At 35.9% G+C, this 27,400-nt stretch overlaps 1 protein-coding gene across 1 annotated transcript in view; it reads right to left on the bottom strand.

Annotated features, from left to right (window-relative positions):
* Positions 1–26,110, bottom strand: part of POF1B (POF1B actin binding protein) — a 116,095-nt gene extending 89,985 nt beyond the window's left edge. The window contains exons 1-3 of the mRNA XM_081792409.1: positions 26,032–26,110; positions 25,576–25,899; positions 5,180–5,260 (exon numbers count right to left, since the gene is read on the bottom strand). Of these exons, the coding sequence (XP_081648535.1) occupies positions 5,180–5,260; positions 25,576–25,857 (363 nt within the window). The 5' untranslated portion in view covers positions 25,858–25,899; positions 26,032–26,110. The remainder of the gene's footprint in view (positions 1–5,179; positions 5,261–25,575; positions 25,900–26,031) is intronic.
* Positions 26,111–27,400: the final 1,290 nt, after the last annotated feature.

Here is a 27,400-nt window from a genome sequence, read left to right as displayed (position 1 = left end):
GCTTGGTTGTCCTATTCCTTCTTTAGTAGGGTGTTCTTTAACCTCCATGCTTTTGGAGGTTTTCCAGACTTTTTCCTGTGGTTGATTTCAAGCCTCATCGCATTGTGGTCTGAAAGTATGCATGGTATGATCTCAATTTTTTATACGTATGAAGGGCTGTTTTGTGACCCAGTATGTGATCTATCTTGGAGAATGTTCCATGTGCACTCGAGAAGAACATATATTCTGTTGCTTTGGAATGTAGAGTTCTAAATATATCTGTCAAGTCCATCTGAATCAATGTATCATTCAGGGCCCTTGTTTCTTTATTGATCCTCTGTCTAGATGATCTATCCATTGTTGTAAGTGGGGTCTTAAAGTCCCCTGTAATTACCACATTCTTATCAATAAGGTTGCGTATCTTTGTGATTAATTGTTTTATATATTTGGGAGCTTCCGTATTTGGAGCATAGACATTTATAATTGTTAGCTCTTCCTGATGGCTAGGCCCTGTGATTATTATATAATCCCCTTCTTCATCTCTTGTTACAGCCTTTAATTTAAATTCTAGTTTGTCTGATATAGTATGGCTACTCCAGCTTTCTTTTGACTTCTAGTAGCACGATAGATAGTTCTCCATCCCCTTACTTTCAATCTGAAGGTGTCCTCAGGTCTAAAATGAGTCTCTTGTAGACAGCAAATAGATGGGCTTTTTTTCTTTTATCCATTCTGATACCCTATGTCTTTTGGTTGGAGCATTTTGTCCATTTACATTCAGTGTTATTTTAGAAAGATATGGGTTTAGAGTCATTGTGATGTCTGTAAGTTTCATGCTCTTAGTGATGTCTCTGGTACTTTGTCTCACAGGATCCCCCATAGGATCTCTTGTAGGGCTGGTTTAGTGGTGATGAATTCCATCAGTTTTTGTTTGTTTGGGAAGACCTTTACCTCTCCTTCTTTTCTAAATGATAGACTTGCTGGATAAAGGATTCTCAGCCGCATTTTTTTTCTGCTCATCACATTGAAGATTTCTTGCCATTCCTTTCTGGCCTGCCAAATTTCAGTAGATCCATCACTAGTCTTATTGGTCTCCCTTTATATGTTAAGCATGTTTATCCCTAGCTGCTTTCAGAATTTTCTCTTTATCCTTGTAATTTGCCAGTTTCACTATAATATATCATGCAGAAGATTGAGTCAAGTTACATCTGAAGGGAGTTCTCTGTGCTTCTTGGATTTCAATGCCTTTTTCCTTCCCCAGATCTGGGAAGTTCTCAGCTATGATTTCTTCAAGTACACCTTCAACATCTTTCCCTCTCTCTTCCCCTCTGGAATCCCAATTATGTATATATTATTGCGTTTAATTGTGTCTCTTAGTTCTCTAATTCTCCCTCATATGCCTGGAATTTTTTATATCTCTTTTCCTCAGCTTCCTCTTTTTCTATAATTTTATCTTCCAATTCACCTATTCTCTCCTCTTCTTCTTCAATCCTAGCTGTGGTTGCCTCCATTTTATTTTGCAGCTCATTGTAGCATTTTTTAGCTCCTCCTGGCTGTTTCATAGTCCCTTGATCTCTGTAGCAAGAGATTCTCTGCTGTCCTTTATATTGTTTTCAAGCCCAGCGATTAATTTTATGACTATTATTTTAAATTCGTTTTCTGTTACATTGCTTAAATCATTTTTTGATCAGTTCATTAGCTGTCGCTACTTCCTGGAGTTTCTTTTGAGGAGAATTCTTCTGTTTCATCATTTTGGATAGTTCCTGGAGTGGTGTGGAACTGCAGGTCACTTCCCCTGTGCTGTTTTGAATAACTTTCGTTGGTGGGTGGGGCTGCAGTCAGATCTGATGTCTGCCCCCAGCCCACTGCTGGGGCCACAGTCAGACTGGTGTGTACCTTATCTTACCCTCTCCCAGGGCAGGACTCACTGTCGAGTGGTTTGGCCCTGTCTGGGCTACTTGCACACTGCCAGGCTTGTGGTGCTGCTTCAATGCGATCTGGTGTATTAGCTGGGGTGGATCAGCAAGGTGCACAGGGGCAGGACGGGCTGACTCAGTTCACTTTGCTTTCGGTGGTCCACTTCAGCAAGGGCCCTGTGGCACCAGGAAGGAGGCAGACCCGTCAGAGGGATGGATCCACAGAAACACAGTGTTGGGTGTTTGTGCAGTACAAGCAAGTTCAGTGATGGGAACTGGTTCCCTTTGGGATTTTGGCTGGGGGATGGGTGAGGGGGATGGCGCTGGTGAGCATTTTTGTTCCCCACCAAACTGAGCTCTGTCCTCCAGGGCTCAACAACTCTCCCTCACATTGTCCTCTAGCCCTTCCGCTCTTGGAGCAGAACTGTTGACTTATAACATTCCAGATGTTAAGTCCTGCTTGCTGTCAGAACTCACTGAGTCTGGCCCCTCTGCTTTTGCAAGCCAGACTCGGGGGCTCCACCTTGCCGGGTGGGCTGCCCCTCCACTGCCCCGGCTTCCTCCTGTCAGTCCGTGTAGCGCACACCACCTCTCTGCCCTTCCTGCCTCTTCCGTGGGCCTCTTGTCTATGCTTGGCTCTGGAGAGTCTGTTCTGCTAGTCTTCTGGTAGTTTTCTGGGTTATTTAGGCAGATGTGGGTGGAATCTAAGTGGTCAGCAGGACAAGGTGAGCCCAGCATCCACCTATGCTGCCATCTTCCTCTGTGGAATCCTGCATGCAGTCACGGGGTCCATCCTAATGATCTTAACACCACATGGCTGCTCAGGGCTGTGTCTCTAAATAGGATTTTCAAGCTGTTCTGCAAAACCAGTGAGACTATTTTTGTGCACAAAGCATGGGGGTTAAAATTTATTTTATTCCTCAATAGTAGAAAGAGTTAAAAGTTTTAAAATAATCATTACCCTTTGTTGGATGTTTTCCCTGAGAAATTATTTGCTTCTTTGTAGTTGAAAAAAGCCATAATAATAAGCCTTTACAGGAGCAGGCCAAGTGTTACAATATGTTATGTATTTGTATACATACTTCTAATTTCTCTGCCTTTGTATCACACTGTCACTGGGGATGAGGAGGGGAGGTGGTATGTAGATGAGTCTCTGGAGCTTAATACCTACATCCTCAATTGTCCTTAATTTGCAAATGTAACTCTTCCAGATCTGCATTGTTCAATTTCTGTTCTCCCTCTGTTGCTTTGTAACTGAATGGTTTAGGGCTAGTTAACAGCTTAAATTTCAAGGAGGTTGAGGGTTTGTTTTGTCCACTACTCTATCCCTAGTTCTTGGGGGCAATTCTTAGGACATAGTAAGCAATCGATGAATATTAATTGAATGAATAAGTGAACTTGTCTGTGCTTCTGTTTTCTTGCCTTATTTGAATTAAATGGGATAAAATATGTAAATTTTCTAGCAAGGAGTGTGTATACCCAATAAAGATTAACTCTTCCCTTTCTCCATTAACTAAAGAGTAAGAATTTATCAAAAGTCACATAAGAAATCACTGGCAAAGTGGAGTGGAGTCCAATTTATTTTATATTTAAAAATTACTCTATGAATATATACTAGGTAAACACTGAAATTCCCATATTAAGAAAAAAAAAACTGCTATCAAAAATAATTCTTTGAAAGCCAGGGATATCAAGTGCAATATGCATCCAAGTATACATGTCTCCCAGTTTGTGTGTGAAAGAAAGAAAAAAAGAGAAAGAGGGAAGAAGGGGAAGGGGTAAAGTGGCCATGTTGTAGAAAAATGCACACTCTCATCTTCCAAGCCCTCTTTATGTCTCTCTCCCCCAACATACTTTTTAGATATATTGTTTAAACATTTGATTGTGCAAAAGAAAGCACAAGTAACTGCTATACTGTAATCACATTCTCTTTTGGTATTTACATATATATGTGACAACTAAAGCAAATGTTCAAAATAATCATCCCCCCCCCATCACAGAGCTTGCATGCTCATATGTTAACGCATGGACACATGTGCAACTAACTTCTTTTGTAGCTGAACAAACATGAGAAAATGATTTTAAAATAAAGAAGAGGGGAGATAGAAGCATAAAAACAGTGCACCCCGCCATCCATACACCTAGACATATTAAGTGTGTTACCCTAATTTAATCCTTTGCTTTCCACAGCTGAAGCAAATAATTGATTTTGTTTTGTGAGATAGGGGAGGATTCTTTCCTGTAATAGTGGAGAAGTAAAATAAAGAGAAAAGCAAATAATTGCTGTATTATTATCTGGGGCACACTTTCTATTTGTGAAACTTTGTCCTTATAGCCCCATAGAACCTCCTGTTGCAGCTAAAGAAGGGTTGTTTATGGTTTTGTGTGTGTTGAGGAAGGCTTTTTACCGTGGGAAAAAAGTTTTCTTAATTTTCTCCTCAAATGAGATAGAAGAAATAAAATAAGATAAAAACAGAGAGGGAGGCAAAGCATAAGAGACTCAACTTTAGAGAAGAAACTGAGGGTTGCTGGAGGGGAGGTGGCCGGCGGGGGGGTTAAATGGGTGATGGGCATCAAGAGGGCACTTGTTCGGATGAGCACTGGGTGTTATATGTAAGTGGCGAATCACTACATTCTACTCCGGAAGCCAATACTACACTATATGTTAACTAATATGAATTTAAATAAAATCTTGGAAGAAAAAAATGAGATAGAAAATAATATCTTAGTGTGTAAAATATAAAGTTATATATCTTAGTAGAAAATATAACAATATAATTTTCAAAAGACCTTATTGCTAGCAACAAAAGTTCATAATATAGGCAACAAAGTCATGGAGACACTTTTGAACTTTTGACTTTTCATTATCTTCTTCCTATCCCATATCTCAATGGCATATCTAAATAAAGACTCCAATCCCCGATGTAACAGCTGATAATTTTTATGTGAAGTCTGCGAAAGAACTCTGTCCCTTTTTCCTTTGGTTCAAAGGGCACAAAATCCTTTGTAGCACAAAGGTGGAGCTACAGAAGTAGAAAAACTTTATAACCCAAGAATTTCCATGCTGTTTGAAACTGTTGCATCCCTGAATCAGAATATATGGGCACACAGTTGTCTGGAATTAAAAATGACTTTTTAAATAATAATTATTAGTAATTAAATTTATAACTGGAAGAAACACCAACAATCTGATTTTAGGGATCTGGTACTGACTCACCCTTCTTGTTTAAGCTATCAACTTCTAAGGAATTATGGGCTGGAACAAAGGTTTCTGTGATATAGCTTACCTGTTCAGGATTTTGTACTATGTATCTCCTAATAGTAGTCTGTGGATATGCAGTGACTTTCACTGTTGGAGAATGGAGTTCCTGGGGAAAAAGGTAAAAGCTGCATATAATTATAGTTGTTTAGTGAACTTGAAGCCATTAATAATAAAAAACAATTTTCAGAGTGAAATTTTAAAAGTCATTTGCATAATGATGACATATGAATTTATGCTTTTAGTTAATTTCAGTCTTAGAAACATATATGAAAGCATGTGTTTATGTGCTCAGCACTGTGCTAGGTGTTTCTATTATACTCATTTCATGGTAATTCATCACACATTCCAAACTATATATATATATATATATATATATATATATATATATAAAGTTTATTTATTTATTTTGAGAGTGATAGAGTGGGGGAGGGGCATAGATGGAGGAGTGAGAAAGAATCCCAAGCACCCAAGCAGGTTCCAGGCTGTCAGCACACGTGGGGCATGATCCTACCAGCAATTGGGTCTAAACCCAAGATCCATAATTGACTGAGCCACCCAGGGACCCCAAACTATATTTGATGAGAGTTTCAAAATATTCATTTCACTGTAAATGCTCCCACATGAATAGAAGAAAATATAGCTTAATATTTATTAATTATCCCATATTTTTAAAAATGGAAGGAGACACAAAGAGAAAAATGTGTGTATGTGTGTGCGTGCGTGTGTACTTAAGCATTTAAATCTTCAATGCAGTGGTGGGAAAGGACCATAAATAACATTAAAAGAGAGACAAGAGGCAGGGTGCCTGAATAGCTCAGTCGGTTAAGCATCCGACTTCACTTAGGCCATGATCTCACAATTTGTGAGTTTGAGTCTTGTGTGGGGCTCTGTGCTGACAGCTCAGAGTCTGGAGCCTGCTTCTGATTCTGTGTCTCACTTTCTGCCCCTCCCCTGCTCATGCTCTCTCTCTCTCAAAAATAAACATTAAAAAACTGTAAATAAAGAAAAGAGATAAGGGGAGCCTGGGCGGCTCACTTGGTTAAGTGGTTAAGCATCCAACTCTTGATTTCAGCTTCTGTCATCAACTCAGGGTAGTGACATGGAGTCCCACATCAGGCTCCGCACTGGGCCAGGAGCCTATTTAATGTTCTTTCCTTCCCTCTCCCTCTGCCCCTCCCCAGTTTTCACTCTTTTCTCTGTCTTTCTTTAAAAAAAAAATAATTCAAAAAAAGAGACAAAACACTAGAACAAAGTCATTTGTAAACTTTTAATGGAAAAAGGATCAATATCATTAATATAGAATTTTTATACCTCAATAAGAAAAAAAAATCATACTACTAGAAAAATGAGAAAATGGCACAAACATTTATAAAAGAAAAACAAATGGTTAATGGACAGCAAGAATATTCAAACAAAGAATCAAATAAACATAACAAAAGGATACCATATTTTAACTGGACAAAATTTTTATTTATTTTTTTATTTTCTTAATATTTATCTATTTTTGAGAGAGAGAGAGAGACAGAGCATGAGCGAGGGAGGGGCAGAGAGAGTGGGAGACACAGAATCCAAAGCTGGCTCCAGGCTCTGAGTTGTCAGCACAAAGCCTGATGTGGGGCTCGAACTCAGTGAGATCATGACCTGAGCTGAAGTCAGACCCTTAACTGACTGAGCCATCCAGGCGCCCCTGGACAAAAATATTTAAATAATAATAGTGATGAAAGTGGAGTAGGAGGAGTGAAATATGTAGCTATTAAAATAATGATTTTAGAAATACAAACTTTCATGAAAAAATCATAACATTATATAATGTTAAGTGAGAAATGAAGATATAAAACTACATATATAGTATGATCTCAATTCCTTATTTAAATGGAAGAAAACATGAATCTAGCATTTCATGGCTAGTATAGTATCTGTGGGTAAGAGAAGGGATCATGAGTGATTTTTATTTCTTCTCTACATTTTTTATTGTTCCAAAACTCTCTACAATAAACATATTTTTATTATCAGAATTAAAACACAGTAAACCAAATTTTAAAGCCCTTCATTATGAAAAATAATAGCTAATGTAATTTGCTGACTGGATTTGAATGTAGTGAATAGCTCTACTATTTAATTGGACTTATTTTTCTAAGGCAATCCTATCTTGGAGATCCTGTAAGGCTCTATTTCTATCACTGTTGTAGCCTTCATGCCCCTGCCCTATGTTTTGATATATATGTGACCCATGCTAGTCTAGGAGCTCTTTGAGAATAGCAATTGGATCTAATGTATCTTTGTACAATATTTGATAGTCAGCTCTCAGTAAATGTTTGCTTAATAAATGCATGACTCTAACTGACTTAGCTTTAGGCTAAGCCAAATTGGGAAGTGGTAGACAAACTTCTGATAATCTTGTTTTACATAAGATCACCTTTTCCTTACTGTATTGAACTCTAGAGACCAGTTTTGGTTCTTTGTTCCCTTACTGTGCAAGTTCATACCTTGGTACCTCATCTGGGAAGGTCTGCTTTCTTAGAACACCATCTTTCTCCCTCCTAACCTCCAAAATCCACACCCTTTATACTCCCCTCCTATGCAGTAACAAATTTAGGATGTTTTATGTTTTATTTTCTTAGAATTCACTTTTTACTGTATGGAGACTAGTTCATTAAACACATATTTGTGAATATGTTATTTCATTATTATTACAGGTACTTTTTGGAGATACAATGCCTAGTCTCCAGGGTAATCTTAAAAGTGGAATTATTAAGTCGCAAAGGCTAAGGGAACTAGATCCTTGCATGTCTTTCAAGTCATGTACCTTTGAGAAGGGCTAGTTCTGACCCTATAAGCTATTCTCTCTGAATGTAAACTTACAGTTATATCACTCACAGTCAGGTCCTTGATCAGTCTAAGATCTAAGTATTTTATTTGTGCTAAAAATCGAGGATCCTTAAAATATATATAATCACTAGGAGATCCTTGACTAAAAGTCACACTAAAAGCAATCAGATTGAATAGACAATGAAGCTGAAAAGTCTCAGTTTGCAGCGTTTATTTCAGCGTTTGTTTCACATTCCTTTAATGGGCTGAGCTGATTATCATATGTGAGAATTCCCTTTCTAGTTTTGTGTTCCGGACATTTTGTGAACGTGTAAAGCCTTAGGAGGGATTCAAGATTACTTAAACATATGAGCAAGGCTTACATAAAAAAGAAAAGGACCTAATATATAACCATAACTTCTTTTACCTGTTCTGTATTTTGGGTTCTATGTATACTGCTTGGGGGACAAGTAGCTATTTTCAGAGTTGGAGAATGGAGTTTCTGTTGAGAAAAGCAAAAGGGGGTTCAGAAATTGTTACAGAGCAGTGAATGTCTTACCTTCTTGAGGTTGTATTTCCATTAATTTTATAATAACCCAGTTTGTCAGAAATAAGAACTTTATTTAGAGTTTTCTTATATCCAAAGAGCATATTACTAAATTCCTTTGTCAGTTTTGCTAGTAAACTAATGATAAAATAATTTCTAGAATACTTTCATAACAACACATTTTTCTTGTACTTCTAGGTTGCATTCTTTTCTTCTTTTTGAGATTTTTGCTAATGTACACACCGTCTGCAATTTAACAAGATGCAAAATTTATCAACACAAAAACATCAAATGCAAAAATTCCCTAATCATGATAGAATACTACCTTTGAAGACTCAACTAAGACTACTTCCCTGAAAATGCAAATGAAAACTACAATGAGATATCACCTCACACTTGTCAGAATGGCTAAAATAAAAAACACAAGAAACAACAGGTGTTGGGAGGATGTGAAGAAAGGAAAACCCTCTTGTACTGTTGATGGGAATGAAAACTGATGCAGCCACTCTGGAACACAGTATGGAGATTCCTCAAAAAGTTAAAAATAGAACTACAGTATGATCCATCAATCAATAGCACTAATGGATATTTACCCAAAGAATACAAAAATACTAAGTCAAAAGAATAAAAACATCCTGATGTATATAGCAGCATTATTTAAAATAACGGATATTGGGCGCCTGGGTGGCGCAGTCGGTTAAGCGTCCGACTTCAGCCAGGTCACGATCTCGCGGTCCGTGAGTTCGAGCCCCGCGTCAGGCTCTGGGCTGATGGCTCGGAGCCTGGAGCCTGTTTCCGATTCTGTGTCTCCCTCTCTCTCTGCCCCTCCCCCGTTCATGCTCTGTCTCTCTCTGTCCCAAAAATAAAAATAAAAAACGTTGAAAAAAAAAATTAAAAAAAAAAAAATAAATAAAATAACGGATATGGAAGTAGCTCAAGTCTCCCATCCTCCCCCCCTACACACACACACACACACACACACACACGCACACATACACATGCACACATATGGCTAAATATTACGTAGTCATAAAAAAAGAATGAAATCTTGTCATCTGCAACAACATGGATGGAACTAGAGTGTATTATGCTAAGCAAAATAAGTCAAAAAAAGGCAAATACCGTATGACTTCACTCATATGTGGAATTTAAGAAATAAAACATATGAGAGAGAGACAGAGAAAAACCAAGAAATAGACTCTTAATTACAGAGAACAAACTGATGGTTACCATAGGGGAGGTGGGTGGGGGGATGGGTTCAATAGGCAATGGGGATTAAGGAGTGCAATTGTTGTGATGAGCACTGAGTGATGTATGGAATTGTTGAATGACTATATTGTACACCTGAATTTAATATTACACTGAATGTTAACTAACTGGAATTCTAATAAAAAATTTAAAAAAAAGTCTACTGCCCTGAGATTACTTCAGTCTGACTTTTAATTATGGTCTGTCTGATCTACTTGTGGTTAAATTTCAAAGAGTAAACTCTGACGTTCTAAAAATGGTCTATAAAAGTGAGAGTATGAGTTTTAATAATGATCTGATAAAAGTCAGTTTATTGATTATGCTCACATTCCTTACATTTTTCCCAAATCAACAAACTGTGTAGATTTATTAGTGTGCAACAAGTTGATAGCTTTACACAATCTCTTCATACATTACTGTAATTTACACCTAATTGACACAACTACAGGATATAGTCCCACAACAATAAAAATATTTTTTTTATTTAGAACAAGGAAGCTATTAAAAATTAGAATCATGGACTAAAAATTAGAATCAAGGGAAACACTGACAGACTCATATGGAAGCATAGTTACAAAATAGGTGTAATGTGCTGTTCTTAAAACAAATTGCCAAATATTCTGTATGCTATGGTTTTTCTTTTGTTTTTCTTTTGGTTCATCTTGGAACATTTTCATCCCCCCTTTCCCTGTTACCCCAACAGTAATACTGCAAGCTTAATATATCAAGGCAGCCTTTGAATATGTTCTCACATTTCCTGCTGTAGCTGAGAATTTCTCAGACAAATGTAGGCCAAAGAGGTATATCATCCTTACCTCAGGATGATGGTTATAAATGCAACCAAATGCAGGTGGGTTTGACCCACAGATCCAAGGGGAGAATGTTTAGAGAGATAAAAAAAATGGGGGCGCCTGGGTGGCTTGGTCGGTTGAGCGTCCGACTTCGGCTCAGGTCATGATCTCACGGCCCGTGAGTTCGAGTCCCGCATCGGGCTCTGTGCTGACCGCTCAGAGCCTGCAGCCTGTTTCAGATTCTGTGTCTCCCTCTCTCTCTGCCCCTCCCTTGTTCATGCTCTGTCTCTCTCTGTCTCAAAAATAAATAAACGTTGAAAAAAAATAAAAAAAAATGAAAGGTGATTTTTAGTTGTGCAATAACACATGAATACATGTGAACATAAAAATTTATATAGATAAAACTCAAAGATCTTTCCTTAATCATCCTCCCTTTATCCAAATCCTTTACCCAGAAATAATCATTGTTTCATGTACCATTACATAAATATATATGTACAAATAATAATCTTTATTGCTTTTATTATTCTGTAATGTAAATCAAAGATATTTTGTATTATATATTAGGTATATGTCTTAGTTCATTATTTTAAATTAATATATAGTATTCCATAATGTTTAATAACTTATCTACTTCCCTACTGAACAATGTTTAAATTGTTTCCAGTTTTCACTATGCTGCAATGAGCATCCTTATGCATGCGAGTGTTTCTATAAAATTACACAAAGAAGTGGGATTGACCAGGCACAGAGTTTGTGCATTACTCATTTTAACAGATATTGCCAAGTGATTTCCCAAATGGCTATGCCAATTACACATCTGCCAGCAGTGTACAAAAGTATACATGTTTGCAGGATGTTTTTCTGCAAATTTTTAGCCTTTTTAGGCTGGGACTAGTAATACTAGATCATGTTGAGAAGACAATTTGTCCACACTACCTGCCACCTGATAAGTATTCTGTAAATGGTAGTTCTTTCCCCCTTCCTTTAACCAATTCAAATCTGATGACATCAGCAAATTAAATAGAATGAAACTTATTAGCCAAGTAGGCTAACTTTTAAGATAAAAGAGTGTACTGAAAAGTATTTAAATTTTTTTAATGTTTATTTATTTTTGAGAGAGACAGAGCATGAGTGGGAGAGGGGCAGAGAGGGAGACACAGAATCTGAAGCAAACCTCAGGCTCTGAGTTGGCACAGAGCCTGACATGGAACTCCAACTCACAAAGTGTGAGATCATGACCTAAGCCAAAGTCAGACGCTTAACTGACTGAGCCAACAAGGCCCCCAAGAGTCTACTGAGAAGTTTTATAAACTTGCAAAAATTAACCAGAACAAGGATAAGCACACACACACACACACACACACACACACACACATCACACCTTTAGGACACTTATTTATAGTGGTATAGACAGGGTTACTTTATTCAGACGCCAAGACAGTAGTTATTTAAAAGAAAATTGGTGCATTTATACAAAGACTAGTTTGGTCTTAAAATGAAGTAATTAATCTTCTTATATTTGAAAATCCAGTAAATTAATTCTATAACTTATAATTTACTTAATTAGTTTAAGCCTTCATTATTATAATTAATCTAGGCAAATGTAGCTTTTCCCATTAAACCCTCATGGAAACAGAGGACAAGTGGAGTAGTTCCAAAAAGTGAAATATTAAGGTGATAGCTTAATAAGGGTAAAAAAGATTAAGACATGTAGTATTGACCAGCATGAACTTAAATCATAGCAGTATTAGGCTGATCAAAGGTTCAGAAAAACAACTGAATAGAAGGTTTATTAATTCCAGAAACACCTGCTAAAGAAAACATTTTCCCTGGAAGTCTACAAAATTAAGTAAAATAGTGTGAGTAAATGTCCCAAATGAACATTATCTTAATGATGGAAGTTACTTTCAGTGGCATCTATCTCTAAGCAGGATTGCAGCAAGTCACCCCACAAATAGTCATTGCCTACTCCATAGGAAGTGATCAAAAATGTAAATAAGTGAATGAAGATGTCTTAGTTTCAAAGGCATCCCAGGAAAAGGACTAACTTTCCCACTTGATAACCTATATGAATGTTTAATTTTCAGTGTGACTTATATGTATATAGCTTACTTAAATCCTTCATGTTGAAAACATTAAATTCAATGAATAAGTACGTCTTTTGTGCTTCAGCCCCCTGTGCAACTGTCTTACATACCTTGTAATAAAATAATCAAAGGCTGGGGAAGAGGTAGTGATAAGTATAATAATCTAGTGGAAAGAGTCCTAGATTTGGGAATCAAGAATCCTGGGTTCTACTTATAGTTACACTATCAGCCAGCTGTGTGCCATCAAACAACTGATATCAAACTGATATCAAACAGGTCTCCCTGAGCTTCAGTTTCCTCATATGAGAAATGGAATTTGGGTGTGGGTGAGTGTGAATTAGAAGATAGGAGATGATTTCCAGCTTATTTTTCCATAGATACAAAGCAATTTCAAATCCTTTAAACTTGTCTGTCTTGCTTTCCTTTGATGATGATGATGATAATGAGGACAACTAACACTAAGAGCTTTCTACGCCAAATAGATTACATAGATTATTTCATTTGACACTTAAAGCAATCCCATGAGGGAGGTACTATTATCATCTCATTTTACATGTAAAAGTTACACAAAGATAGGTTAAGTAATTGGCTGAAAATCATAAAGCTAATACTAGAGTGTTAGAATTCCAACTCAAATAGCATGACTCCAGAACTCATGCTTTTAGTCACCATACTTTGCTGCATCTATAGGTTGCCTCATTATATTTTGTTTTTCAAGTTGTTGAACAAATTCTGTTAGATTTGACTAGTTCTTACAATAACAGGCTAGATATTTGCCTTTTTTTAAATTACTATCAAAAGTAACTTTTGAGTGCCTGAAAATAAGAGATCCACCCAAAAGTGACTGTGTGAAAGAATACCCTGATTAAATAACTTAAACTTCTAAAAACTTTAATGGAGTATTTTTTTACAGACTGCATGATATATTTACAGAGTGTATGCAAAGACCTTCAAACTCAATAAAACATTAAAATTTTCTTTACTACTCATATTTTCTAAGTCCTTCAATTTTTGTAAGAGGGCCCTACTTTTTATGTTTAAATATTTAGCACAGTATTGAGTTGTTTATTCTTGTGGCTCACATTTGCCATATACGTAACTATTGCCTTGTTGGGTACTATCTTTAGGTAGAGTTCTGGTAAAAAAAATAATTTTGTTTATAATCAGGTGGGCTTAGGCTTAGCATAAAATCCAAGCTGTTTTTCCCACACTTCCTAAAGTAATGATTTTCAACTTGTAAAGTTGTACCAGCCCTCTTCCTCCTTTTCCTTCTCTTTTTCCTCCATTTATAAAGCACATATGACATCACCAATTTTAAGATCAGAGTGGATTAAATCCATCTGCTTTTTTGGATAATTTCACTACATCACCTGAGATAATTGTCCATACCTTAGTATACCCTAAATCAGAGCTGGGAAACTCAAGTTGCCCTAGGGAGGATTCACAAAACTGCATCTTATTTCTGTTTGTTAAAATAGTTATGTTTTTTCAGAATTAACAAATCATATGAAATGCAAATGGCCCCAATTTCTCAGTTACTCACCTCAGTGAGAGAGCTTTCCAGTAGCTCAGTGAAGTGCAGAAAGAAGGGAAAGCAGAAGGTGGAGAGGTGTTATTCTCCTTCAGGTAGAAGGAAAACTTTAAAAACCTAGGACATACTCTGAATTCCAGGATTATTTCAGGGCAAGACCTTGAAATTTAGAACAGATACAGTTTTTTTTCCTTTGACATATTTTTTATACTTTCCACTCTGATAATGGAACATTAGAATGGGGAAATCTATCAAATGATTTGCTGAATCTCAAAAATTTAAACCTGTTTAAACTGAAAATACTTTAGTATCTAACTAAGGTTAATTAAGGGTGATAGCTGACATAGGGAAACTATCAAGAGCTGGTTTCTAAACCTAGGACATTCATTAACTAGCTGTTATGACTTGGACACGTTATTATTCTGAGCTATTTGAGCCTCAATTTCTTTATTTGTACAATAGACAATAATACACAATGCATATTTTTACTTGCACACTGTACAGTGGATGTAATATTTTCCTACTTAGTTTTTGGAATTCCAGTGGGTAAAGAATGCATGTAAAAGAATTTCAAAAAAATACCATCTGTTAATATGGGGCATAATTTTTACTGGATTGGTAACATGTATAACTAAGTAAGTTTTTCAATACTTGTTATTCGATGGTGGTGAAAGAGATATAAAGCATAGACAGAATATACTCTCTACCCTTACCAAGCTTATAATTATTTAGGTGGTAAAAACTATTAGTGTAAATAGAGATACAGTATCATAAGAGCTATGAGGAACTTACTATGAGAGTTTTTGAGAGCTAAGAGAAGATTTCAGCATGGGACAATTTAAGATTTCATCACAAGGTTACACTTGAGGAAAGTCTTGAAAAATTGTTGTAATTTCAACTTATCTAGATTGGTGAGGATGGGGAATGGGACATTTCAGGTATAAGAGCAACATGAGCAAAGGCATAGTTATGGAACATTAGGGGCTATATTTAGAGAACAACAGTTTACATTTTGGCTGAAACAGAACACTAGAAGGGGAGTTCCAGGAAGTAAGGTCCCTAGAAGCCAGATAATGAAGGGCTCTGAAAGTCAGACTAAGAAATTTATAGACACTGAGTGTTGCTGAAGGTTTTATTGAAGCAAGAGAATGATATAGGGTATTTGCAGGGAATTGAAGCAACTTTTCTAGATAACATATTCTTAGATATAATTATATTTGTGAATTATTTTAAAATAATGTTATGCAGGAAACTATGCATCCCAGCTGAAGTTTGTTTTAGAAAAGAAATGGGTAAATACTATTTTTGAGGGTAAAAATCTTTCCTTGGAAATTTTAAAATGCATTTTGGTGTATGGGTGAATACTCAGCAGTAGTAGTAGTTTTTATGAGGGAATCTTGGGGCATATAACTGATGTGCTAAAACAATTACAGATTACTGAACAAGATTCAACAAATAAAATCACTTCACCTAGACAGAATTTCAGTAACAAGGGAGGTAAAAAAAATATCTTTATAAGCAGACTAATTAGCAGCCTCAAACTGTAATTTGCTTAAAGGGAATATCACAAAAAGATCCCTGGGAAATAATATGATGACAGATCAGAGCCACTAACCCTTTAACAGAATTTGCCATAAGTAATGATAAATATTTGCTCATAGGGGAAAAATATAAATCAAATATAAATGCTTAATGTGACCAAAGAACTAAAATAGAAAATGAATTGGCTTATTAAATAGCTTCCTAATATATACGTTATGTGTTGTTCACTTTTTTAAAGAAGCAATTTGTGTCCTACTTTCCATTTTCAGTTCAAAGAGAAGGCATAGAAAGGTGAAGCCCACAAACAATCATAACTATATATCTTTATTAAAGCCATTGCTTACAGCCACATTCAGGCATTTTTGCAAGCCACGATCATAATGTGGGGGGAGAGAAAACACAGAAAAGCTGGGAGAGAAGGGAGAGGGGAGAGGGGGGGAAAAGATGAGAGAAAGAGTGTAAGAGAGAATTTCCAGTTCCATCCCATTCCCCAAAATATTTGTTTTGATTTGTCTTTGAGTTTTGATTTCTAAAAAGTCTCAACCCTCAACAAGTGTAGAGTCTATGGTGGAGGGGAAGAAGGACCACATCAATAATATACTACTCAGTATTATAAGTGTGTTATAGTTAAATAATATAAAGTGATAGTAGGTAGGAGAACACATCTGGGATGGAGGTGGGGGTGGAGTACTACACTGAGGAGAGGGTAAGAAGATTCAGAATTGGAGATGTCAAGAGGATAACTTTCCAGATGTATTTTGAGGGATAGGTAGAATTCCGGAGGCGATGTGAGGGAAGGGTGGCTATTGCCAGAGTGGGGAATGAAATGAACAAAGGCAGGGATAGGAGGGAGGCAAAATGCTCAGTCTGCTCAAGAAACAGAAAGCAGTACAGTGTGTCCAGAACACAAGGTGGGAGGAAGTAGGTAGTAGGAGATAAGACTGGAAAATTAGGATAAGACTGTTCTAAGGATCTAGAAGATCCTTTGACATCATCATGATGAAGAGTTTGAACTTAATTTTGGAACTCGATTATCAAATTTTTTGAAAAGATTCTGTATTACAAATGAAATATCATTTTATTGCTGAGATTATAAATTCCATGCTAAGGTAAAAGCTCACTTTATTTCTTAATACTATTTCTATCAATGTTCTCCTAAAGCATTTATGAACTTTTAAATAACTAAAAATTTAATGAACTTATTATTATCCAGTGCTGGAGCCTTGTATATTTTAATACAAAACAGTCAATACAATCTATAAGAAAAATATTTTAAAAAAGAATTCTGAGCAGCAGCAAAAAAGTCAGCCTTCTTTGTAAATAACTAAGTTTTAAAGTATTTAAATGCTCATTATATTATTATTTATGCCCCGGCTTGTGTCAAAAGATTTTAAATGGTTCATAATGGAAGCACATATAAGGAAATGATCATGAAGTATAAGTAAGAATCAGATATCAGATGTTACTGTGTGAGATAAATAAGAGTCAAATGTGTAGACCAGGAATATGGTGATTACAAGTATAGACCTGGAACTAGACTGTTAGATTTAAATCTTAGTTCTACCACATACTACCTATATGAACTTCAGTAAGTCATATAACATTTCACTGTTTCAGTTGCCACATCTGTAAAAATGGGAATGGCATTTGAACCTTACTAAAGTTTAAAATTGATTCAGTAAGTTAAGGAAGATAGGTACTTCCAGAGAAGCTATGAAACCCAGATCATGTGCCCAAAACAAAGAAAGATGCATTTGGGGGTGCCTGGTTGGCTCAGTCAGTTAAGTGGTTAAGCATCCATCTCTAGGTTTCTGCTCAGGAGGTCATCTCACTGTTAGGGAATTCATGCCCCAACTTGGGCTTCCTGCTGACAGGGCAGGGCGGAGCCTGGTTGGGATTTTCCCTCTCTTCCTCCCTCCCTCCCCCTACAGCATGCACTTTGTCTCTCAAAATAAACCTTAAAAACAAGGAAAGACAAAGAAACAAAGATGCATTTTGATTGAGGGATGTAATTTTTCATCTTTTTCATCTTCTTAACCATTTACTCTGTCAAAAAGTGAGGTTCCGGGAAAATCATGTAGCTAGAAGTATACATACATGCATATATACATAAAAATCTTTCATTCATTTCTTTTAAAAAGGTTTCATTCATTCATTCATTCATTTTAAAAAGGTTTATGAATTTAATTCTCTTTTTCCTGTAAACTTATACTTTGAGCATTTGTGGCTTCATTTTTATTTCATTTTAATCTACCCATTATAGCTGATCATGTAAATTGACAACACTTTGATCACACATTTGTACCACCATAAATTTTCTTGAATGTGATGATCTTAAAGGTGTTTCTATATTTAAATGAGTAGCCTGAATATATAGATTTCCAGTGTCCTGTAGAACACTCTGCAATGGTGGAAATGTTCTATATTTGTGTTATCCAATATAGCAGCCACTAGCTACATATGGCTGTAGAACAGTTAAAATGTGGCTAGTGTGACTGAGAAATGGAGTATTTAACTTTATTTGATTTTAATTAATTTAGATATAAATGAAAATAGTCACACGTTACCCTATTAGAAGTGCAGCTTTAGAAGAAACATTAGGTAAGAATCAGACAGCAAACAAGCTTTAATGTTCAGTGTCACTACATTTCAGAAGAATAAAACAAAAACACAAACTAAAAACACTCCATCTAAAATATCAAAGACACTAAGAACATGGGAACTTCCAAATTACTCTTTCTAAAGGGTACTTATGCCAGTAAACATTTTAAATACATCCCTGCTTTTCTAGTATTTTGATCATATACCATGAGTTTTAGAAAATTGTTTTAATGTTTTTCCTCATTAGTCTCTCTTAGCTAGTAGAGCCCTAATAAGCCTTTCAAGCATATGTGTTTACCCAATCTTTCCAGTGTTAAAAAAGCTCTTATTTCATAGCCTATTCATTATCATTTATTTTATTTTGTCTGTGGCGCTAAGGGGTTTTTTGGCTATATTTTTATAGATCAATGATAAAATCGGAAAGAATTATTGAGTGCTCTATGCCAGGTAGTGTGCTGGACACCGTGACATGATATCTTATTCAATATTCACTAAAACCCTGAGGAAAGGTATTATTGTCCACACTTTACCCATAAGGACACTGAGGTCCTGAGAGATCAGTAATTTATTCTAGGTTCTAGGACTTAATATTTACTGTGTGTTAGGCACTATGCTGTGCGTTTTCCATCATATGTTATCGAATTTGACCCTAACAACTATCCTATGAGTTAAGTATTATTGTCCCATTTTACAGATTAAGCAACAGATCCCCATAGATAGCATGTCCCTGAACCAGGATTTGGAATTAAACCTAAGACATTTAAAACATAAGTCTACATTCTTAGCCACTACACTAGACTGTTTCATAGTTTTGTTCTGCTAAAGTCTACCTTATCACTGCCCATTTATTATTTGCCTCTCTATAAGCCATTCCAAATAGATTCATATTTATGGGCATTTTCTCCACACAGTGTTTTTTTGTGACTCATATTTTCACTCTGAAAAACATGAACCTCTTTAGCCAACACCTATTGGCTTTCATTTTGATAATCTTATCAAAGAGTTCAAGACTTTGGTGCCGTAGATACAGGAGAGATGGCAAGACTTCTGGGAATGACAATGAGGTAAGAGATTACATTCATAGTATAGGACTTTGTTTTTTAAATATTTGGAAGCTTGTTGAAATGAATGGAACTCTCATGCTATCTAATTTGAACTTTAAAACTTTTAAAAACTAATAAATAATATAATGTTCCAAGAAGGAGTCTTAAAATGACTGTGAGAATCCCTGAACATAATAATAGTGACTTAGGAACAGTTTAGGACTAACAGTTTCAAAAGAGGCAATGTCTTTAAAAACCACCTGACATTTATGCTGGCAGAATTTGCCAAGGCAAACTGCCATTTGAATAAATTTCTTGAATAGTAAAAAAGATGCTTTTGTTAAAACCTTTCAACGTTAGTAACATGGTTAAATGCCTGCCTTAGGTTATTGTTGAATGTTCTGAACTTTGTACAGGAAGAAACATATAAATTCTAATGATATTTTTTTTAGATGAAGCAAATACTTCCTTGATTTAGAATAAAATCTGTAATTCTGTTCTCATGTAAAGAAAGCAATAGAATGTATTAGAATGTACTAGTAATAGGACTTCTTCCCCTCATCCCTTTCTTCCAAAGGAAATTCCTCATTTAAGAGAGTTTCTTTTCTTTTCCTGAAGGAACCTAGGAGAAAAAATAAAGTGTACAGTCTCTTTGTACATGCTTCTTGTCTTTAAAAACTAGAAGTATATATATGCTCCATTGGAAATCAAAAAAAGATGCTATTGCCATAGCTGTTATTGTAAAAAAAAAAAGTTAGCTCAAAAATACTTGTTTACAAAAAGTTTTTACTTTTATTTATTTTTTTAAAGCATGCTCCAAATTTAGGAGGCATTCTGTTTGTTTGGTTTTTTTTTTAATTTTTAACGTTTATTATTGAGAGACAGAGAGACACAGAGCGTGAGCATGGGAGGGGTAGAGAGGGGGAGACACAGAATCCGAAGTAGGCTCCAGGCTCTGAGCTGTCAAGGGGAGCCTAATGTGTGGCTCAAACCCATGAACTGTGAGATTATGACCTGAGCCAAAGTAGGTTGCTTAAGCAATTGAGCCACCCAGGCGCCCCCCAAAATTTTTACTTTTAAATGGGGTTTAACAAACAAAAAGCAGAATCAGACCTATAAATAGAAAGAACTGATGGTTGCCAAAAGGAAGGGGTGTGAGGGTATGGGCAAAACAGGTGAAGGGGAGTGGGAGATACAGGCTTCCAGTATGGAATGAATAAATCACAGGAATAAACAGCACAGGGGCACTTGGGTGGCTAAGACAGTTAAGTGTCCAAGTGTCCAACTCTTGATTTAGGCTCAGGTCATGATCTAATAGTTCCTGGACTCAAGCCCCCCTGGAGCCTGCTTGGGATTTCTCTCTCCCTCTCTCTCTGCCCCTCCCCCCACTCACAATTTTTTGATAATAATAATAAATAATAATAATAATAATAAACAGCATAGGAACTATAGTTAATGATATTCTAATTATACTGTAGAGGAACAGATGGCAGCTATACTTGTGGAGAGCATAGCAAAATGTATGGAGAATTTGAATCACTATGCAGTACACCTGAAACTAATGTAACATTGTGTCTCAGTTATAGTAAAAAAAAATTAATAAAAATAAATGGGATTTAAGAGCATGGCAACTCTCCCAGTTATTTTACCATGAATTGCCGAACAAAGAAATTTGGATCATAGCAGTTAAAGCACCAGTTCACCTCCTTTCCCCTTGCCATGCCCCCTCCCCCACCTTTCCAAATACACACACAAGGAAAGCTTGTGAGTGTCATGACCTGAAAACAGGCCCAGCAATTTATCAAACCTCCCTTAAATAAGAGACAACTGCCATGGGAATTTTTACCCAGCAATTAGTTGCACAATTTCTATAGCTTTATTTAATTGTAAGCAAAACAAGGCTGACCAAAGCTAAAAACATGGGCCTCTTTTCCTATGACCTCATTCCATTTTAAGGCAACCTACTTCCCTGAACAATCATTCATGTTATTGACCACACCCTTGAACAACAATGTATCAAAGCAACACACCCTCCCCACAGAGGAGGAAATTTTTCTGATAGTGTATAAAAATCCTGGCACAGTAAGGGAGCTATCCACAATCTTTGTAACCAAAGAAAAGGGGAAAATATCACCTAAACAAAGATAAGCCCAAGCTGACTAATTATTGATAACAGAAGTTATCAATAACACTCATAAACATAGATTCTCCCCGGGAAGCTCTCTAGAGTTAAATTTGGTTTCAAGTTTTAAATTCAGAAGAATGGTAACCCATGCAGCACACATATTAAGAGGTCCCTTCTTTCACCAAAACTTATTTTATTTAATAAAATATTGATGGCCAAAGCACAAAATTATATTTAAAAATGAAATATAGACATATGGAACACTTACAGACCACTTCCTATACATCTATCCTCAACATGGATTTTCTCTAGGAGAAGCAAATGGTATTTATCCAAATAATTACTATGTTTTCTATATAATAGGCATTTAATAAATATTCAACTCAATTAATGACTGGTATTAAAAATATTTTATTTTGGGGACACCTGGGTGGCTCAGTCGGTTAGGCATCTCACTTTGGCTCAGGTCACGATCTCATGGTTCAAGAGTTCAAGCCCTGTATTGGGCTCTGTGCTGACAGCTCAGAGCCTTGAGCCTGCTTCGGATTCTGTGCCTCCCTCTCTCTCTGCCTTTCCCCTGCACATACTCTGTCTCTGTCTCTGTCTCTATGTCTCTCTCTCAAAAATAAATAAAACATTTAAAAAATGTAAAAACACTTTTTTTATTTTGATTCAATTCTCTCTCATGCAACAGAGCTCCTTTGAATACATGGAAAATATCTTAAACTTCATGAAAAGCTAATTAGTAGATGGGAAACATATATGTTTAGTAATTTTACATTAATGGTATTCATTAAGACAGTATTTCATTTTGCGTTAATGATGGTAAGCTAATATTTAAGCTTTTTAAAAGGTTGAGTTGTAAAATTTTTTATTTTGTTTTGTGTAGTTTCTAGAACTCCATTTATTTACAAGATTGCGTTCAGTTTTAAAATGCATCTGTGCCTTTGATTACCCCTGTGTTTGATTTTACCTGTCCATATATATAAATCTGGTCATTTTAATTCTAGCATTAATTTATGTAATTTCATCAGCAACTGCTTTCTACATTCAATTTTCTCTGCTCTATCAATCAGATAAAACAATAATTGAGAGAATAATGAAATATATCTATTAATTATAGACGAGAAACAGGGCAACATTATATCTGGAGAAATTTTAAATATTTATATTTATAAACCCCATCTTAGTGCACAAGAAAGCAATAGAGGAAATCAATATACTAAAAAGAAACAGAAAATACTAAAGTACTGCAAAAAGCATTTGGTTAAATCTAAAATGTCTACTACATAAGCTAAAATTAAGATTCAGGAAACAAAGAAGAGTGACATTAATTTCAGTTTCTCAAAGGGAACATATTTTACTATTGACAAGTACATTTTATTTATTTATTTATTTATTTATTTATTTATTTATTTTTAAAATGTGTATTTATTTATTTTGAGAGAGAATGAGCAGGGTAGGGACAGAGAGAGAGTTAGAAAATCCCAAGCAGGCTCTGAGCTGTCAGTGCAGAGCCCAATGGAAGACTCGATCCCGGGAACCATGAGATCATGATCTGAGCCCAAATCAAGAGTCTGACGCTTGCCACCCAAGCGCCCTTATTTATTTTATTTATTTTACAGTAAGCTCCATGCTCATCATGGAGTTTGAGCTCACAACCTTGAGATCAAGAGTCACCTGGTCTACTGATTGAGACAGTCATGTGCCCCAATTATATATTTTTAAATCTTATGAATTATCTGAATGTCATCCAAAACACCAAAATGCTGAAGGCAATTAAAGTAAAAGTTTAACTGAATTTATGGTAAGCAACAATTGATTATAATACACAGGCCCAGCTGCCAGGATGACAAACTCTAGCCTCAGAATAGTTGCTACATACCAACTCAAAATGGCTCTAAATTATGGCACATTAAAGAGAGACTTTATTAAAACATGAAACAAACAAAAAAAGATTTTGAGTAATATGTGCTGTTTGATTTTTCTTGACATGGTACATAATAAAGCTTCTGCCACATCTTACCCATCACATTACCAGGAAGGTAATTTCATGTAAAATCTAGGTTCTACTTTACACAATGGCATCCTGTTAAGAAATAGGGAGAAAGAAAAAAAGAATAGAAGAGTTTCTTCATCACATTGTTTGTGACAGCTACCTAAATAATTCTTGCCAAATTATCTTTTAGTGGATTTGTGAATGCCCTTTGATATCTAACTAGGTTTGAAATTTTATAGTCAAATTTTCTTCTTGTTTCACTGAGGGAATGAAACTTCTTAGTTTTGTCCTTTACTAAATATATAGAATTTCACCTACCTCATCACACAACCTTTTTTTTTTTCTTTTCAATTAAAAAAAACATCAGACTTCACAACATTCTCCATTCCAATCTCTTATCCAAATTTTTGTGGCAATACTTGATTTCCCTAAGGTTCTTTATAAATTTGTCTATGGGAAACTATGCTTCAGGATGGCAATAGTCTTATAAGGATTGCTTTAGCAATTGACAGGTAGAAAGAAGAAAAGTCTTGTAAAAAAGCTTGACCAGCTTGGTCCTGGGATTTTTAAAAAGGACAGTTGAACTAAGGAGATACAATAAAGTGATCCTAAAATTTGTTCTGTAGTCAATATTTACAATTTGATAAATTTCCACTCTTAAATTTTTATCTATATTTCCTTTACTAGCAAGTTGACAAGAAAAAGGATTAATGTTTTTAAATAACTATGACAGGGTGATTTTAGCATTTCTATGATAATAGTAACCTGTTTTTGCATTGTTTTGGGGCTACTAAGGAACATAGATGATACCCACTTTGTTGTTCATTAACATCCTAATACTAAATATTAGAATGTACATTTGCATTATTATTATCAGTTATGCAAAGTAGTATTTTGTTATCTTTATATTTTCTTCCTTTGACTTCAAAACAGGTGGAAGTTTTTTTCAACTAGAAAATTACCTACAGTAAATTCTGGATTTTTTCTTCATTATTTCCCCCCAAATTAAGCTAGGCACAAAATGTCAGTAAAATTATGGTCTTTGTAGTTGTTGGGTTATCTAGGTCTTTAAAAATTCTTTAAAAAAGTTTTATTATATACTTTAGAAATTTTGCTTTATATCTTACTTTACATTGTGGTTTTTGGGAAAATAACCCATATTATTCCAGATTTATACAATAATCCAACATCAGATAGTATCATCCCAATGGTTGCTTTTTGAACTTTTTACAGTATAAATTTTATCTTGAAAACATAATTTTAGTTTAGACAGATGTTTCCAGAAAGCTTAAATTCATACAAATTTAATGTAAACGGATTCAAAGAATGAAAACAAAGAGAGCTGTTAATTTTACATAGTCTTGCAATGTTCTTTTACATTCATTGGCAAGATTATTAGCACAGACACTAATGCTAAATAGCCCCTTTAAAAGCAAATTTATTTTATTTTAAAGGGTGCCTTAAAGTTCTGCCTTTTTAAACTTTTATATAACAATTACTTACATCTTGTCTTCCTCGGTCCTATATCCACTCTTTCAATCCTCTGTCTGCCAATATTCATAAATTATTCACTTTGGCTATACAAGAACCAGTGTGTTGTTTTCAGAAGATGAAACACATACAGCAATTTGAAACGATATTTGTGCCTATCACTTATCCTGGAGCAGCACACTGTTTGCTGAACACAAATAATTGCTCATCACTCCATATAAGCCATTGCCCCTGTACTACCATATTTGATATAAAAAAAATCTACTTATTTCTGAAATCAAGTGAATCAGTGGGAACTTACTCTATAAAAATCATTGTATTCAAGTTGAGGATTGTTTTGCGGTAAAGGCAAATGAATACTTCGGGTCAGATATCCCAATCAAATCCAACAAAAAATGAGTCATCGTATGCTCTAGTTGGATTATAAAACTCACTGAAGCTGTTAAAACAACCACAAGCACTAGGAAATGAAAGAACAGCAAGAGATGGAATTTAGATGACTGTACATTGCATATATAGCTGCAGAACAGAGGCAGAGAAGCTGAAAGAAAAGAAATGAGGTTGAAGACATCCCCTATGAATCTGGCTAACTATCATTGTGGTACCTGAGAATGGTTGCTCCAAACCAAATTTTGGTAGGAGGAGGCAGTTTTGAGAGGGGAGAGCACTTCCTGTGAGTTGATGGAGTCCAAGGCCTGAACCACCTTGTTCATGGGCCCACTGTAGGTTCTCACTCTCTCATACACTACATTTTTTTCTGGAAGGTGCTGGGTTTGGCTTGACTGATGGTGGCAGTGGTAATGCTGGGTTTGGCACTGCGGCACCTCTGGGGGCTGCTGAATCCCACAGCTGCTGCTGCTGTTCTCATTCCAACAGCTTGAGCTCATGATGTTCTCAGTGGTCAGCGAAGTACTCCTCAGACACTCTCCCTACAGAAAAAACAGAGAGAGAGAGAGAGCGTGCTCATGAATAAGGGTAGGAAGGAAGGCAAGCATGCACATGTTGAAGCCATTTATCAACCCCCTCTGCTTATAATGGTGCCCAGGAGAGGTTAGAGTTACCTGAGCAGCAGCAGGAGCAGGTCTGGTAGCTTCAGAGGAGGCAGCAGGTATTTGAGTGCAAATGAAAAGTTGAGTCACCCTGTGAGATTGCTCCAGGAAATGGTACTGACACGCCCCTCAGGGGTGGATTCACCTGGCAGGTTTACCTGCCAGGAGAGGCCCTGCTTTGCCACGAAGATTCAAGGCTGCATTTGAGTAGGTAAGAGAGTTTGAAAAGAACAGAAATGTGGGATTTTTAGGGCTGAAGCCAGAGCTTCCAAGTCCACAGGCTTGGAAATTCATTTAACTGTAAATAGGCAAAGACATGCTCATGCCTAAATTTACTGAGAAAAAAAAGTCACAAACATCACATGAAAGTGACTTACTCATGGTTCTTAAGCTTAGCAAAAAAAATTACAAGCATGGGTGTTATCATTCCAGAGTCCCAGACCAAAATATAAGGTATTTGCCTAAGGACACCCTAATTTTTACAGATAAATTTGCATTCTTTGCAAACCCCAGCTGGTAATTACAGTTAAGGGAGATTGCTTTGGGGTCTACTTCTAGCAACTCTAATTTATGGGCCTGTGCATCTTGACAGGCCTAGTATGACTTTCTAATGTACATTGAACTAGATTTGTCTAAATGATTGAATTATTGTCTATAAATGGGAGATTGGTCAAGAAAGCTGTTACCATTCCACAAATACTTTGCATTTCAGCATTTGTTTTTATTGTTTTGCATTTTTACAAAAGAATGTACCCTGATTTTATATGTGCCCTAGGAAACACTGACTTTGATTTCTTTTTTTAATATCTAGCTGTTAAGGGAGCTGCAAGTCCTGGGAGGTGCCTTACTTTATGTAATGAGATTTAAACATGCTCAGCACTTATTACTACTTTAAATTAGAGATCATAATGCATGCCTACTTCCCTACCAAATTTTGCCTTTCAGGATACTTTAGCATCCCTGAACTCTAGAATACTCACCAAGTGTGTCTTCAGAAAACGGGTGCCTTCCTAGTGTGTATATCCACCATAGAATCTAGCATATCATCACCATGCTAGAGAAGAAGAGAATATTATTAACCTGGCTAGCCAGGCTTTTATTTGCTAAGTGAACAAAAAATAATGATTTACTGGTCACTTACTATGACCAGGTACTATGTGAGGAATTTTACATAGATTATCTGTCATCCTCACAACTTTATGAGGGTGTATAGGTGAGGAACTGAGACACAGACATAGAGAGGCACAGAAATTTCCCAAAGTTAAACAACTAGTAAATGGTGGGTCTGGGGTTTTAATATAAGGCAACTCATTTTAGAGGCTAAACTCTTATTTACTGTATTATTCTGCTAGATAAATTTTAAAATTGTGTTCTGCATCTG

The sequence above is a fragment of the Panthera onca genome, chromosome X, assembly GCF_046562875.1.
Source record: "Panthera onca isolate mPanOnc1 chromosome X, mPanOnc1 haplotype 2, whole genome shotgun sequence".
Classification (NCBI taxonomy): Eukaryota; Metazoa; Chordata; class Mammalia; order Carnivora; family Felidae; genus Panthera; species Panthera onca.
The sequence above is the reverse complement of the archived record's forward strand: the minus strand, read 5'-3'. Positions and strand labels throughout refer to the sequence as shown.